The sequence below is a fragment of the Nerophis lumbriciformis genome, linkage group LG27 (assembly GCF_033978685.3).
Source record: "Nerophis lumbriciformis linkage group LG27, RoL_Nlum_v2.1, whole genome shotgun sequence".
Taxonomy (NCBI): domain Eukaryota; kingdom Metazoa; phylum Chordata; class Actinopteri; order Syngnathiformes; family Syngnathidae; genus Nerophis; species Nerophis lumbriciformis.
The window spans coordinates 23,735,001-23,751,714 of record NC_084574.2 but is presented as its reverse complement, the minus strand read 5'-3'; the positions used below and the strand labels follow the sequence as shown (position 1 = coordinate 23,751,714).

At 43.8% G+C, this 16,714-nt stretch overlaps 1 protein-coding gene across 3 annotated transcripts in view; it reads right to left on the bottom strand.

The window, feature by feature from the left end:
* Positions 1–351: 351 nt before the first annotated feature.
* The window catches only part of LOC133624620 (Fc receptor-like protein 5), a 27,146-nt gene continuing 10,783 nt past the window's right edge, over positions 352–16,714 (bottom strand). For 2 of the 3 annotated variants that reach the window (XM_061988341.2, XM_061988343.2), the window contains exons 6-10: positions 16,287–16,393; positions 10,225–10,497; positions 8,988–9,293; positions 8,724–8,925; positions 352–699 (exon numbers count right to left, since the gene is read on the bottom strand). In XM_061988341.2, the coding sequence (XP_061844325.1) occupies positions 621–699; positions 8,724–8,925; positions 8,988–9,293; positions 10,225–10,497; positions 16,287–16,393 (967 nt within the window). In that variant the 3' untranslated portion in view covers positions 352–620. The remainder of the gene's footprint in view (positions 700–8,723; positions 8,926–8,987; positions 9,294–10,224; positions 10,498–16,286; positions 16,394–16,714) is intronic. The other variant, XM_061988342.2, reaches the window with a different exon arrangement.

Here is a 16,714-nt window from a genome sequence, read left to right as displayed (position 1 = left end):
GCTGAGATAGGCTCCAGCGCCCCCCGCGACCCCAAAGGGAATAAGCGGTAGAAAATGGATGGATGGATGTACTCCGTTTATATTTACATCTAGCACAATTTCCTAACTCATATGGAAACGGGGTTTGTATATACATATATATTCACGTTAGATCAGGAAAAAATACAGAGGCTATATCATCCCTACAAGCCTGTTTCGCAGGTTTCACTGCTCATCAGGGGATTTTAAAAATTAAAATAAGATCCCCTGACGAGCAGGGAAACCTGCGAAACAGGCTTGTAGGGAAGAAATAGCCTCTGTATTTTTTCCTGACCTAACGTATATTACGCCCTACCCCGGTATTGCGCACTGTATAACGGATATAAACCACAGAAACCTTGACTATATACATATATTCATATATTACCCATTGTTAAAAGCGGCCCTCTAAGGGCAACCATAACTGCAATGTGGCCCTCAATGAAAATGAGTTTGACACCCCCGCCTCAAGGGGTTGTGCCCTAATTTCTTTGTATAATTAGTGCAGAGACAATAGTGGTTTAGGAATTCCAGTCTATTCATTTAGATTTAAAACATACAAAGACATGTAGGTCAGCTTTTTTCAATGAGACATTTGGTATTTATGATGAGAAAGGTGTAGAAATGTCACAAACCAGCTCATCCTCACACGCTTGGAACGTCTCCATCTTCTGGCCCACACTAAGAGGGAAAATACAAAATTCATAATCAAGGAAAGTGCAAGGACACAAATATTGCTATTATAACTGTTCAGTTTTTCTTTTCTTATCGTTTGCTTTTATTTTTATTTTTATTTTTTTTCAAGTAAAGTTTTTAAAATCTTATTAGATTTAAAAAAACAACAACTAATTAAATCGTGTGTTTATTAAAAATACCCTTCTATATTTTTTCTTCATAGCTGCTGATGTTTTCATGCTATATTGTGTTGGGGGCAAACTCATTTTGGATTTTCACAATTGCTAAAAGAGTTTTATCCTGCTCATTTTGGGGGCTTTTAAAATGATACTGATTGATGCACTATATCTTAAGTAAGGTAAATCGGAATTCTTCTATTCTTGGCCGAAATGCTTGGATTGTGCAACTTGCTCCCCCGACTACGCATGTCGTTGATTGGTCAGGGATCGAGGGTTGGCTCCAGAAATGAAACAGCTGTCCGTGAATGACAGTGAGATAAGTCTTTAAATTCCCCAAATCTTCCCATTGCTTTACTCCAGTTTAGTTACACAACTCTTACATCTGAAAAAAAAATAGAATGCCACTTTCGAGAAAAAGCCACCAATGGGCAAGCGGCAAGTTGTCATACATGGACTTCCTAAAATTGTATTGTGAGAACATTTACAAGGTCTGCTGGAAATCACCTACAAAACGCTCACAAGATTTAGGAGCGGCATAAAAATGAAACCAAGGATAAAGTACCTTAGAAACACATCAACCTCATGATATTAGTCAACATCATCATCTTCATTAAAGGACAACTGCATTTTTGGGGGGGAATTTTGTCCATCTTTCACAATCCTTATGTGAGACATAAAGGCATGTCTTTCTCTTTTGTGTGCATTCTAAATCGTAAAGAAACTGCAAGTAAGAAGCAGCGAACAGTGCAGGTAATGGGGATATAATCTACAACCACCTTTCACATTCAAACTGATACTATAACAATTTCTGGTACCTGGGAATCACAGTCGGTACTTAAAGGTACTACAAACCCCATTTCCATATGAGTTGGGAAATTGTGTTAGATGTAAATATAAACGGAATACAATGATTTGCCAATCATTTTCAACCCATATTCAGTTGAATATGCTACAAAGACAACATATTTGATGTTCAAACTGATAAACATTTTTTTTTTTGCAAATAATCATTAACTTTAGAATTTGATGCCAGCAACACGTGACAAAGAAGTTGGGAAAGGTGGCAATAAATACTGATAAAGTTGAGGAATGCTCATCAAACACTTATTTGGAACATCCCACAGGTGAACAGGCAAATTGGGAAAAGGTGGGTGCCATGGTTGGGTATAAAAGTAGATTCCATGAAATGCTCAGTCATTCACAAACAAGGATGGGGCGAGGGTCACCACTTTGTCAACAAATGCGTGAGCAAATTGTTGAACAGTTTAAGAAAAACCTTTCTCAACCAGCTATTGCAAGGAATTTAGGGATTTCACCATCTACGGTCCGTAATATCATCAAAGGGTTCAGAGAATCTGGAGATATCACTGCACATAAGCAGCTAAGCCCGTGACCTTCGATCCCTCAGGCAGTACTGCAACAACAAGTGACATCAGTGTGTAAAGGATATCACCACATGGGCTCAGGAACACTTCAGAAACCCACTGTCAGTAACTACAGTTGGTCGCTACATCTGTATGTGCAAGTTAAAACTCTCCTATGCAAGGCGAAAACCGTTTATCAACAACACCCAGAAACGCCGTCGGCTTCGCTGGGCCTGAGCTCATCTAAAATGGACTGATACAAAGTGGAAAAGTGTTCTGTGGTCTGATGAGTCCACATTTCAAATTGTTTTTGGAAACTGTGGACGTCGTGTCCTCCGCACCAAAGAGGAAAATAACCATCCGGATTGTTATAGACGCAAAGTTGAAAAGCCAGCATGTGTGATGGTATGGGGTGTATTAGTGCCCAAGACATTGGTAACTTACACATCTGTGAAGGCACCATTAATGCTGAAAGGTACATACAGGTTTTGGAGCAACATATGTTGCCATCCAAGCAACGTTACCATGGATGCCCCTGCTTATTTCAGCAAGACAATGCCAAGTCACGTGTTACATCAACGTGGCTTCATAGTAAAAGAGTGCGGGTACTAGACTGGCCTGCCTGTAGTCCAGACCTGTCTCCTATTGAAAATGTGTGACGCATTATGAAGCCTAAAATACCACAACGGAGACCCCCGGACTGTTGAACAACTTAAGCTGTACATCAAGCAAGAATGGGAAAGAATTCCACCTGAGAAGCTTAAAAAATGTGTCTCATCAGTTCCCAAACGTTTACTGAGTGTTGTTAAAAGGAAAGGCCATGTAACACAGTGGTGAACGTGCCCTTTCCCAACTACTTTGGCACGTGTTGCAGCCAGGAAATTCTAAGTTAATTATCATTTGCAAAAAATAAATAAGTTTATGAGTTTGAACATCAAATATGTTGTCTTTGTAGTGCATTCAATTGAATATGGGTTGAAAAGGATTTGCAAATCATTGTATTCCGTTTATATTTACATCTAACAGAATTTCCCAACTCATATGGAAACGGGTTTTGTATTTTTTGGTACGGCGTGGCGCAGTGGGAGAATGGCCGTGCGTGACCCGAGGGTCCCTGGTTCAATCCCCACCTAGTACCAACCTCGTCATGTCCGTTGTGTCCTGAGCAAGACACTTCACCCTTGCTCCTGATGGGTGCTGGTTAGCGCCTTGCATGGCAGCTCCCTCCATCAGTGTGTGAATGTGTGTGTGAATGGGTAAATGTGGAAGTAGTGTCAAAGCGCTTTGAGTACCTTGAAGGTAGAAAAGCGCTATACAAGTACAACCCATTTATCATTTATTTATTTACTTTTATGTGTGTTCGTGTGGTAATGAATGTTAATTTGTTTAATTTGACATTTTGGTTGATAATGTTAACTGTGTTATCTTGTTTTCTTACACTTCTGAGTCTCATTGGCAAGTATGCATTCATTACAGTGTGTTGCTGTAATTAGGATGTAGTCGTTGCCATTAGGCTGAATGTGCCAGAACTTTCTTTTGTTCAGCCCTACAAAGTGTTTATTTTGTAAGTATTGTACTTATTACACACCAGCTGTCGGATTGTAACATGCATCTCAGTTGTAGTCTTCATTACCAAACTTGGATGTCTTGAAATCGGCATGTAAAATTGCCAATGCTAATCAGTAGCATGTATATGAGGTATCCAATGTAAAATAGCATGGAGCTCACTTGAAAAGTGGGACCTTACTTTTGGGCGCTTTCTATCAGGCATGATTTGTTGGCATCGAAAATTAAAGTTTGCTATGACTGCGCTTGTTGCAGACATGACGTCACATGCAACATAGGTATCGAAATATTATACGGTTTAATTTTACGTGAATGACGGAATTCGTTCGGTACTAGGGTTGTACGGTATACCGGTATTAGTATAGTACCGGTAGTATACCGCCTGTGAAAAGTACCGGTCCCCCACCCACCTGCGCCCCCGTCGTCATCACGTCGTGTCATTGCTGGTTTACAAGCAGAGGAGCATGTTCGGCAGCGCACAATCACGGAGTACTTACAAGCAGACACAGTGTGTAGACAGAAAAGGGAGAACGGACGCATTTTGGCTTAAAAACTAACGATAAAGGTGAAGTTATAACACTGAAACGCCCTCAGGAAGAGGTGCTTTAAGACCTGGCTAGCTAGCCCCAGTCGACAGTGTTTTAGCTACTTCTAAATCACTAATCCTCGCCTCCATGGCGACAAATAAAGAACGTTTCTTACAAGTATCATCCCTGCAGGACGAGGAATAGCTAAACATGCTTCACTACACATCGTAGTTCACCGGCGTCACAATGTAAACAAACACCATTGGTGGATCTACACCTGACATCCACTGTAATGATACCAAGTACAGGAGCGTATCTAGTCGATGCTACTATGATTACGTCAATATTTTTTGGCATCACAACATCTTCTTTAATCCATCTATCCATCCATCTTCTTCCGCTTATCCGAGGTCGGGTCGCGGGGGCAGTAGCTTAAGCAGGGAAGCCCAGACTTTCCTCTCCCCAGCCACTTCGTCCAGCTCCTCCCGGGGGATCCCGAGGCGTTCCCAGGCCAGCCGGGAGACATAGTGTCCTGGGTCTTCCCCATGGCCTCCTACCGGTTGGACGTGCCCAAAACACCTCCCGAGGGAGGCGTTCGGGTGGCATCCTGACCAGATGCCCGAACCACCTCATCTGGCTCCTCTCGATGTGGAGGAGCAGTGGCTTTACTTTGAGCTCTCCCCGGATGGCAGAGCTTCTCACCCTATCTCTAAGGGAGAGCCCCGCCACCCGGCGGAGGAAACTCATTTCGGCTGCCTGTACCCGTGATCTTGTCCTTTCGGTCATAACCCAAAGCTCATGACCATAGGTGAGGATGGGAACGTAGATCGACCGGTAAATTGAGAGCTTTGCCTTCCGGCTCAGCTCCTTCTTCACCACAACGGATCGATACAGCGTCCGCATTACTGAAGATGCCGCACCGATCCGCCTGTCGATCTCACGATCCACTTTTCCCTCACTCGTGAACAAGACTCCTAGGTACTTGAACTCCTCCACTTGGGGCAGGGTCTCCTCCCCAACCCGGAGATGGCACTCCACTTTTTTCCGGGCGAGAACCATGGACTCGGACTTGGAGGTGCTGATTCTCATCCCAGTCGCTTCACACTCGGCTGCGAACCGATCCAGTGAGAGCTGAAGATCCTGGCCAGATGAAGCCATCAGGACCACATCATCTGCAAAAAGCAGAGACCTAATCCTGCAGCCACCAAACCGGATCCCCTCAACGCCTTGACTGCGCCTAGAAATTCTGTCCATAAAAGTTATGAACAGAATCGGTGACAAAGGGCAGCCTTGGCGGAGTCCAACCCTCACTGGAAACGTGTCCGACTTACTGCCGGCAATGCGGACCAAGCTCTGACACTGATCATACAGGGAGCGGACTGCCACAATCAGACAGTCCGATACCCCATACTCTCTGAGCACTCCCCACAGGACCTCCCGAGGGACACGGTCGAATGCCTTCTCCAAGTCCACAAAGCACATGTAGACTGGTTGGGCAAACTCCCATGCACCCTCAAGGACCCTGCCGAGAGTATAGAGCTGGTCCACAGTTCCACGACCAGGACGAAAACCACACTGTTCCTCCTGAATCCGAGGTTCGACTATCCGGCGTAGCCTCCTCTCCAGTACACCTGAATAGACTTTACCGGGAAGGCTGAGGAGTGTGATCCCACGATAGTTGGAACACACCCTCCGGTTCCCCTTCTTAAAGAGAGGAACCACCACCCTGGTCTGCCAATCCAGAGGTACCGCCCCCGATGTCCACGCGATGCTGCAGAGTCTTGTCAACCAAGACAGCCCCACAGCATCCAGAGCCTTAAGGAACTCCGGGCGGATCTCATCCACCCCCGGGGCCTTGCCACCGAGAAGCTTTTTAACTACCTCAGCAACCTCAGCCCCAGAAATAGAAGAGCCCACCACAGATTCCCCAGGCACTGCTTCCTCATAGGAAGACGTGTCGGTGGGATTGAGGAGGTCTTCGAAGTATTCCCTCCACCGATCCACAACATCCGCAGTCGAGGTCAGCAGAACACCATCCGCACCATACACGGTGTTGACAGTGCACTGCTTCCCCTTCCTGAGGCGGCGGATGGTGGTCCAGAATCGCTTCGAAGCCGTCCGGAAGTCGTTTTCCATGGCCTCGCCGAACTCCTCCCATGTCCGAGTTTTTGCCTCCGCGACCGCTGAAGCCGCACACCGCCTGGCCCGTCGGTACCTGTCCGCTGCCTCCGGAGTCCTATGAGCCAAAAGAACCCGATAGGACTCCTTCTTCAGCTTGACGGCATCCCTCACCGCCGGTGTCCACCAACGGGTTCTAGGATTACCGCCACGACAGGCACCAACCACCTTGCGGCCACAGCTCCAATCAGCCGCCTCGACAATAGAGGCGCGGAACATGGTCCACTCGGACTCAATGTCCAGCACCTCCCTCGTGACATGTTCAAAGTTCTTCCGGAGGTGGGAATTGAAACTCTCTCTGACAGGAGACTCTGCCAGACGTTCCCAGCAGACCCTCACAATGCGTTTGGGCCTGCCAGGTCTGTCCGGCATCGTCCCCCACCATCGCAGCCAACTCACCACCAGGTGGTGATCGGTAGAAAGCTCCGCCCCTCTCTTCACCCGAGTGTCCAAAACATGAGGCCGCAAATCCGATGACACAACTACAAAGTCGATCATGGAACTGCGGCCTAGGGTGTCCTGGTGCCAAGTGCACATATGGACACCCTTATGCTTGAACATGGTGTTTGTTATGGACAATCTGTGACGAGCACAAAAGTCCAATAACAAAACACCACTCGGGTTCAGATCCGGGCGGCCATTCTTCCCAATCACGCCTCTCCAGGTTTCACTGTCGTTGCCAACATGAGCGTTGAAGTCACCCAGTAGGACAAGGGAATCACCCGGGGGAGCACTTTCCAGTACTCCCTCGAGTGTATCCAAAAAGGGTGGGTACTCTGAACTGCTGTTTGGTGCGTAAGCACAAACAACAGTCAGGACCCGTCCCCCCACCCGAAGGCGGAGGGAGGCTACCCTCTCGTCCACTGGGTTGAACTCCAACGTGCAGGCTTTGAGCCGGGGGGCAACAAGAATTGCTACCCCAGCTCGTCGCCTCTCACTGCGTGCAACGCCAGTGTGGAAGAGAGTCCAGCCCCTCTCGAGAGAACTGGTTCCAGAGCCCTTGCTGTGCGTCGAGGTGAGTCCGACTATATCCAGCCGGAACTTCTCTACCTCGCGCACTAGCTCAGGCTCCTTCCCCCCCAGCGAGGTGACGTTCCACGTCCCAAGAGCTAGCTTATGTAGCCGAGGATCGGACCGCCAAGTGTCCTGCCTTCGGCTTCCGCCCAGCTCACACTGCACCCGACCTCTATGGCCCCTCCCATGAGTGGTGAGCCCATTGGAGGGGGGACCCACGTTCCCTCTTCGGGCTGTGCCCGGCCGGGCCCCATGGGGACAGGCCCGGCCACCAGGCGCTCGCCATCGTGCCCCAACTCCGGGCCTGGCTCCAGAGGGGGGCCCCGGTGACCCGCGTCCGGGCGAGGGAAATCTGAATCCTTGCTGTTTCATTCCCATAGAAGTCTTCGAGCTGCTCTTTGTCTGATCCCTCACCTAGGACCTGTTTGTCTTGGGAGACCCTACCAGGGGGCATGAAAGCCCCCGGACAACATAGCTCCTAGGATCATTGGGACACGCAAAGTCCTCTACCACGTTAAGGTGGCAGCTCAGAGAGGAGATCTTCTTTAATTTTTTTTTAAATTTATATTATGTTTATAAAGTCAGGAAATGTGTCCCTGTACACATGAGGACTTTGAATATGACCAATGTATGATCCTGTAACTACTTGGTATCGGATTGATACCCAAATTTGTGGTATCATCCAAAACTAATGTAAAGCATCCAAACAACAGAAGAATAAGTGATTATTACATTTTAACAGAAGTGTAGATAGAACATATTAAAAGAGAAAGTAAGCAGATATTAACAGTAAATGAACAAGTAGATTAATAATTTATTTTCTACCACTTGTCCTTAATAATTTTGACAAAATAATAAAATAGAAAATGACACAATATGTTACTGCATATGTCAGCAGACTAAATTAGGAGTCTTTGTTTGCTTACTTAATAATAAAAGACAAGTTTTCTTGTATGTTTACTATTTTATTTAAGGACAAACTTGCAATAAGAAACATATGTTTAATGTACCCTAAGATTTTTTGTTAAAATAAAGCCAATAATGCAATTTTTTTTATTTAGAAAAGTATCGAAAAGTACCGAAATAATATTGGTATCGGGACAACACTAGTCGGTACCAATAAAAGTACCAAAAATTCAGTAACCATCAAGAAACCACAACGGTTTAAGAATTTGGCAATAAAACAGAGGTATACAACTCACATGGACTTCTCCCCAATCCGCCTTCTTCCTGTAAGAACAGGTAACAACGTTACTTCACTACGACATATAAAAATCACACATCTTTGACAAACTCCCTCACTGAACAACACTCCGGTCCAACAACAAGCGGCGACAAGGACAAGCAAGAAAGCGAAGCATCCAAAGACAACGGCCACCACAATGAGCGGGAGACGATTCAGCACTGTGGGGACAAGAGGATTAGAATCCAAAAACCAGAAGTCCACATTTGAGGCAATACTTTACCGTCTTTGTCTAAATACTGCTTGTTGCTGCTGATGGCAGTGCTGTTGTCGAAAATGTCCGACACTTCGCATCGGTACATCCCGGCACTGCTGCTCCCTACGGACAGCAGGAGGATGGACTGTTCTGGCGGCTGATGGACCGTGTAGTAGAAGCTTCCTCGGCCTTCCAGGACAGTTTGGTTGAGGAACCACTTGTACTGCGGGTGAGATCCTTTCCTCGCCTTGCAATAGAACCTCAGGCCTGTCACAGCGTAGTTGTCTCCGATGTCGTAGTCGTACTTCATCGTCACTGGGCCGGCAACACTCACTGTTAATTCACAATAGATACACTGAGACACGTTACATGCACAGTGGAACCCTTTTAAGTCGACATTTCTGGATTGGCATCAACACAAGCGGTTGTGGACATAAGCAATATGTGTCACTTTCAACAGACTTTGGTGATAAAGACGATTATTTTTACCTACGGCCAATGTTCCCTCTAATTTTTCATGTGTGTGAGCAAACGCAAAAACTCCCTGAGCATTCAGTGGAGCCCATGTGAGCAACATCAGACGTGCACACTGTGACTACACCAGCAGCACACCTGCCCCAAACCTAATTAAATAACAAGTTCAATCTCCATCCATCCATCCATTTTCTACCGCTTGTCCCTTTCGGGGTTGCGGGGGGTGCTGTAGCCTATCTAAGCTGCATTCGGGCGGAAGGCGGCGTACACCCTGGACAAGTCCCCACCTCATCGCAGGGTCAACACAGATAGACAGACAACATTCTCTTATTATTATAATCAAATGAAAGCAGTCATTTCCATGAGGTTATTTTCTAATATAAGTGTTTAGGCCCACTTACAATGACAATAACAAAAAATTTTGTTTTTCATGAACTGTGTACTTGTATTGTTTGTCTGGGTGGAGGTCCTGCTTTGGAAATAATTTGTACTCCTTTCAGACATTGCATTTAGTTGCCATTAAAACATTCACATGTTGCACAATGAGATGTAAGCAGGGGATCATGTGTACATTCCTGCAACTTCTTGTTTGTAAAAAATATATTTTTATTAGTATTCATTTAATATACTAACAGCATTTCATGATTAATATTTATAAATTAAGATTCCTAATAATGCATGTTGACGTCATCACAATAATAAGAACGTTGTGGATCGGAACTATGTTTGACTGAGACGCGTTGTCGACATAAACAGGTTCCAGGTGTTAGAGTAATGTCTGCAAACCTACCGACTTCTAAGGGCAACCAGGTACTGTATGCAACCTGATCACCATTGTTAGCCTGGCACTGGAGCCACCCTAAGTGTCGCTCTAAAACCAGGGGGACCTTAAACGTGGCTTTTCTCTCGTCGACTGTCATTTCGAAAGCCAGTTCTGTCCTGTTGTAGAGGGAGAAGGTGACAGGCGGCGTCCCTCTGGTCGACTGGCATGTGACCACGGCCAAATAGTTGTGAGGATCCTCCTTCAGCACCCTGATGGAAATGTCAGGATTTGACACCACGTCTGAGGGAATGAGGATGTTGAAATTAGTTATTTTGTCGATTAATCAACAACTACTTAAAACACAGCAGGACTACTCTATTATTGCTCCATGTGCTTTTTTTAAAATGTCTCTTCCAACAGCAATGTTATAAATATAAATATGGTCGACATAAAAAGCACGGCAGCACTGAAATTAAATTTCAACTATCTTGTGGACCACACAACGTAGATCAGATCATTTGCAGCTCGTATTTTATTACTCCCAAAATAACACTAAACTTGGCCCGCATTAGGACATTACATGGGATTATAGGTTTGGACAACACATGAATAAATACACACATAGATACACAGCATAGTATTTGACATAACACAAACAAAAAGGTCATTTATGTATGCTATTTAACTTGTCTTCACTTTAAATGTTAAGTTAAAGTACCGATGATTACCACGCACACACTAAGTGTGGTGAAATTACCCTCTGCATTTGACCCATCCCCTTGTTCACCCCCTGGGAGGTGAGGGGAGCAGTGAGCAGCAGCGGTGGCCGCGCCCGGGAATCATTTTGGTGGTTTAACCCCCAATTCCAACCCTTGATGCTGCATGCCAAGCAGGGAGGTAATGGGTCCCATTTTTATAGTCTTAACTCATTCTCTTTCTATGCCACATCAATATGGAATGCACTCCCAACAGTTGTAAAAGAAATTGCATCTCTATCCTCCTTCAAAACCACACAAACAACACCTCTAGGCAACTTCAACCCTTGACTAACACCCTCCCCCCTCCACATCCCACCTCCCCGGATTGTAAATAATCAAATGTTAATAATCATCCATCCATCTTCTTCCGCTTATCCGAGGTCGGGACGCGGGGGCAGCAGCCTAAGCAGGGAAGCCCAGACGTCCCTCTCCCCAGTAAATAATCAAATGTGTCAAACTTGTTCTTATGCTTTCTGAGCTCACTATGTTCACTGCTCGCTGTACATATCCTACGAAGTCAGACTTACACTGTTTCAATGTCCATTTCTCTGATGATGCAATTGGTGATGACTGAAGTGCTGATATCAACCAAACCTAACCCCCCCTCCACATCCCACACCCCAGATTGTAAATAATGTAAATAATTCAATGTATATACTCTGATGATTAACTTGTGTGATGACTTATTATGCTGATAGTAAATATTTGTACCATGAATTGATTTACGTGGACCCCGACTTAAACAAGTTGAAAAACGTATTGGGGTGTTACCATTTAGTGGTCAATTGTACGGAATATGTACTGTACTGTGCAATCTGCTAATAAAAGTTGCAATCAATCAATCAAAAAGACTCGGCCGGGGTTTGAACTCATAACCTACCGATATCAGGGCGGACACCTTTACTATAACACCCTGCATTCTTCCCTTTTTCTGTATGCGGCCCTTGAAGGAAAATCTTCGGACACCTTTGATGTAGACCAGGGGTGTCAAACTCATTTTAGACCGGGGGCCACATGGAGAAAGACCTACTCCCAAGTGGGCCGGACTGGTAAAATCACGGCACGATAACTTAAAAATAAAGACAACTTCAGATTGTTTTCTTTGTTCAAAAATAGAACAAGCACATTCTGAAATTGTACAAATAATAATGTTGGGGGTCTTTTACACTTACATGTTGCGGTTCATAGTACTCTATCTTTATTTGTCGCTATTTATACTTACTGAATAAATTATGTGATAATGTTCATCAGTCAACTCATTGGTGTTAATTTATCCAATTAAAGTATGTTATTTATGTAGTTTGATCATTTTCCTTCGACTCATGTGGTTTATTTTGCACATATGTAGCATCATCTACAAAGATACAAAGAATTGCTATTGTAACATCCAGTGGACACATTTAGAACCGCTGTTTCTTTCATTCAAAAATTTCAGGTTAATTTTTATACTGAGCGAACTCATCCCGCGGGCCGGATAAAACCTGTTCGCGGGCCTGATCTGGCCCTAGGGCCGTACGTTTGACACCCCTGGTGTAGAGCAACGATATTGCATTCATTTTTTTTCCCTGGAAGATGATAGAAATAACCACAGCCATTTAAAGTAATCCATGGAGTCATTTGTACATTTTCTCACGCAGGAGCTCGTTAACATGCTAGATGTGTTGCAATGGTTCCTCCTATGATTTATTAATGACACTCGAGCTTTTTCACAATTGAGTAATCCAGAAAGGTCACATCCACATAAAGCCTGATCTAATGAGATCCGAATAACAAGTGGTAAATATCAAACTATAAAATCTTGTTTACTGTTCGAGGGCATGTACTAAGACTGCGTGCACAATTGATGACAAGTACTAATATGGTGCAGATGGCCCTTATTAAATGAAGAATTTGTGCGTACTGTATATACAGTCGCGATCAAAAGTTTACATACACTTGTAAAGAACATAATGTCATGGCTGTCTTGAGTTTCCAATAATTTCTACAACTCTTATCTTTGTGTGATAGAGTGATTGGAGCACATACTTGTTGGTCACAAAAAACATTCATGAAGTTTGGTTCTTTTATGAATTTATTATGGGTCTACTGAAAATGTGAGCAAATCTGCTGGGTCAAAAGTATACATACAGCAATGTTAATATTTGCTTACATGTCCCTTGGCAAGTTTCACTGCAATAAGGCACTTTTGGTAGCCATCCACAAGCTTCTGGTTGAAATTTTGACCACTCCTCTTCATAAAATTGGTGCAGTTCAGCTAAATTTGTTGGTTTTCTGACATGGACTTGTTTCTTCAGCATTGTCCACACGTTTAAGTCAGGACTTTGGGAAGGCCATTCTAAAACCTTAATTCTAGATTGATTTAACCATTCCTTTAACACTTTTGACATGTGTTTGGGGTCATTGTCCTGTTGGAACACCCAACTGCGCCCAAGACCCAACCTCCGGGTTGATGATTTTAGGTTGTCCTGAATAATTTGGAGGTAATCCTCATTTTTCATTGTCCCATTTACTCTCTGTAAAGCACCAGTTCCATTGGCAGCAAATCAGGCCCAGAGCATAATACTACCACCACCATGCTTGACGGTAGGTCTGGTGTTCCTGTCATGTCCGTTGATCATGTTTTTGTTTGGTCATGTGCTGTTTGTTTTTTGGACTCTTTTTAGTTCCTGGTTGTGCACTCTTGCTTGTTTTGTTTCCATGACTACTCATTAGTTTCACCTGTCTCACGTTTTGCACTCGCGCACCTGTCACTAATCATGTCGGTATTATTTAAGCTTTTAGTTGCCAGGCAGTCTGTCTGGCGACATTGCTTCTGCTACCCTTGCTACCCATGCTACCTTTGATACTCATGTCTGTTCATAGTTTCATGCTCCGCTCATGCCACAGTAAGTGTTGTTTGTTTTATGTTCATAGTTTTTGCCTTTGTGCTAGTATTTTTTTCTTAGCCAAAGGCGCCTTTAGTTTGTTCTTTTTTTTAGTGTAAAAATAAATCATGTGTCTACCTTCACGCCATGTCCGGTCCAGTTCGTTTGCATCTTGGGAAAGCAATCCTCGCAGGAAACTGCGCCAAAGTCCACGTCTTGACAGTTCCTGGGATTAAAGGCCTCACCTTTTCTCCTCCAAACATATTGCTGGGTATTGTGGCCAAACAGCTCAATTTTTGTTTCATCTGACCACAGAACTTTCCTCCAGAAGGTCTTATCTTTGTCCATGTGATGTCAGAGGAAACAAAAATTGAGCAACATATGGTCCAACCTGTGGCGTTTCCTTAATCAGGGGACGGTAGGGGCGGTATAGCTTGGTTGGTAGAGCGGACGTGCCAGCAACTTGAGGGTTCCAGGTTCGATCCACGCTTCCGCCATCCTAGTCAATGCCGTTGTGTCCTTGGGCAAGACACTTTACCCACCTGCTCCCAGTGCCACCCACACTGGTTTAAATGTAACTTACAAATTGGGTTTCACTATGTAAACATACCTGCCAACTTTTGAAATCAGAAAAACCTAGTAGCCAGGGTCCAGGGGCCGCAGGCCCCGGTAGGTCCAGGACAAAGTCCTGGTGGGGGGTTCAGGGGCCCCGACGCAAAATGATTATTAGCATTCAGACAGGTTAAAATGTTGCTAAAACTATCACTTTTCTATCAGTCACAGTGACTTTTCAAAACAAAAATATTACAGCAAAAATCATATGGGTTGATTGACATGTTTATTCTGTAAGCTAACTTCAATAGTTTGAAATTATTTTGACAGTTAATGCCATGTGATCAGCCAGTGCGATTGGAAGTCCATGCTCAATTATTGCCTCCGTAAATAAAACTTCGGAATTTATCACATCCAAAGAATCTGTTTGGGCGACGAAAAACGTTGAAAGTTTTCCACTTGTATCGCTAGCAACGGCATTAGACTTGTGTTTTTTTGTCCCAACGTGGTCTTTTACATCGCTAATTCCTCCGTGTTCGATCGAAAAATCTTGTCTGCACAAGGTGCAATTCGCGTAGTTTTCACCCTTTTTGGAACGGATAATTATTCCCGGATAGGCTTTTGAATATTCTTCACGGAATGACTGCAGTTTTCTTTTCGGTTTAAGACTCGTTTGCGATTTTTCTCCGGCTGATTCCATGATTGTTCGCTCGTTTGGAAACAATGGCAACTGGTGCCTCGTGCTTGGCAGCGGTGCTATAAATAGCCTCGCGCATGGCATTCGGAATGGCTCGATAGGAAGTTACGGGAAGCAGTGTCGATTGTCATTGTTGTTACGCGATTTCGTGAATAAAACCTTTTAAAAAAATTTTTTTTTAATTAATGAAAAACCGTATTTTTTTATCACTGCAACCGTAACCCGGAATAGGTTGATGAAAACCGTACTAATTACGGGAAAACCGGAGTAGTTGGCAGGTATGTGTAAAGCACTTTGAGTCACTAGAGAAAAAGCGCTATTTAAATATAATTCACTTCACTAATGTTGTTGACATGCAGCACACAAATATGATATGTACAGCCCTTTTTAGGCCATTTTGAAGTGTGACCTACAACACAGGAACTACTTTTAGCACGCTGAATGAGCACGTTGGAAGGCGCTGCTGTGTTGGTATGGTAAGAAAATGCATATTGCAAGATGTTTTTTCATATACAGCAGGAGATTGATCATAAATTTTTTTCCTGAATGAAAAAAAACATTTGAAAAAACGCCAGTAGACAACAAAATTAATCAATTGAATTGGCTTTAATCAGCAGCTATACGATTATATTGCTGAATAGCCATTATGTCTAATATATTTATTTGTGACCGTCCAAATATGTTGACAAGCTCACAGACAGAATATTATCTCAATCATCTGTTTTTAAAATGCAATCGCCTCCTTTCTCACAGTAATTTTGCACGTACATTGCAGATGTGCTCAATAAAGACACAAAACAGCGGCCGCAGAACAGTTTCAGTCTTGATAAATCATATTGCGAGTGCTAAATGCTTATATTTGCATCTCCTCTTCCCAGTATTGTGAGCATCCAGATAATCAGCATGTACAGTATTCTGCATATACATAAAGACTGCAGACACGCTAAATTGATCGTCGGAACTAATTTGCTCATTAACGAGACGCAATCCTCTGCGCACGAGTAGTGTTGTATTATAAAGTGATGGTGCGTGCAAATGTGCAGAGGCCAGAATGAGCGCGATAAGTGGAACAGGAAGTAAGACGGACCAACACCAACGAAATGAAATTGTGAGATACGTTAAATATATCTGATCTGTATTACGAATAAAATTAATACAATATTACAAAGCAGTAAAACCAGCGCCATCTAGCGGAGCCAACTTGAGATGGTAACCAACCTTTGACTGTGATTACCACTTCGGAGCTGTTGGATGCAAAGTCTCTTGTTGCGCTGTAGTGGTTGGCAGCAACACACATGTAGGAGCCGCTGTCTGCACTGGAGGCTCTGGGGTGAGGCAAACCATCATTTATCAGTTACATGCCCAACTCAAACCCAGACCCCTAACTCAGGATGTTTCTGCTGAGGGTTGCACACTGAAAATTTAAAGCATGCGGCGGCCATTTTGACATTTTTAATTTTCAAAACCAATACAATATATATATCTTTTTTTAACCTTAAGGGCTCTTCTCATGTTTGGTCCGGGGGACCCGGAAGGGTCTCAGTCATAAAAAAATAAAAAAATACGTCATATATATATATATATATATATATATATATATATATATATATATATATATATATATATATATATATATATATATATAT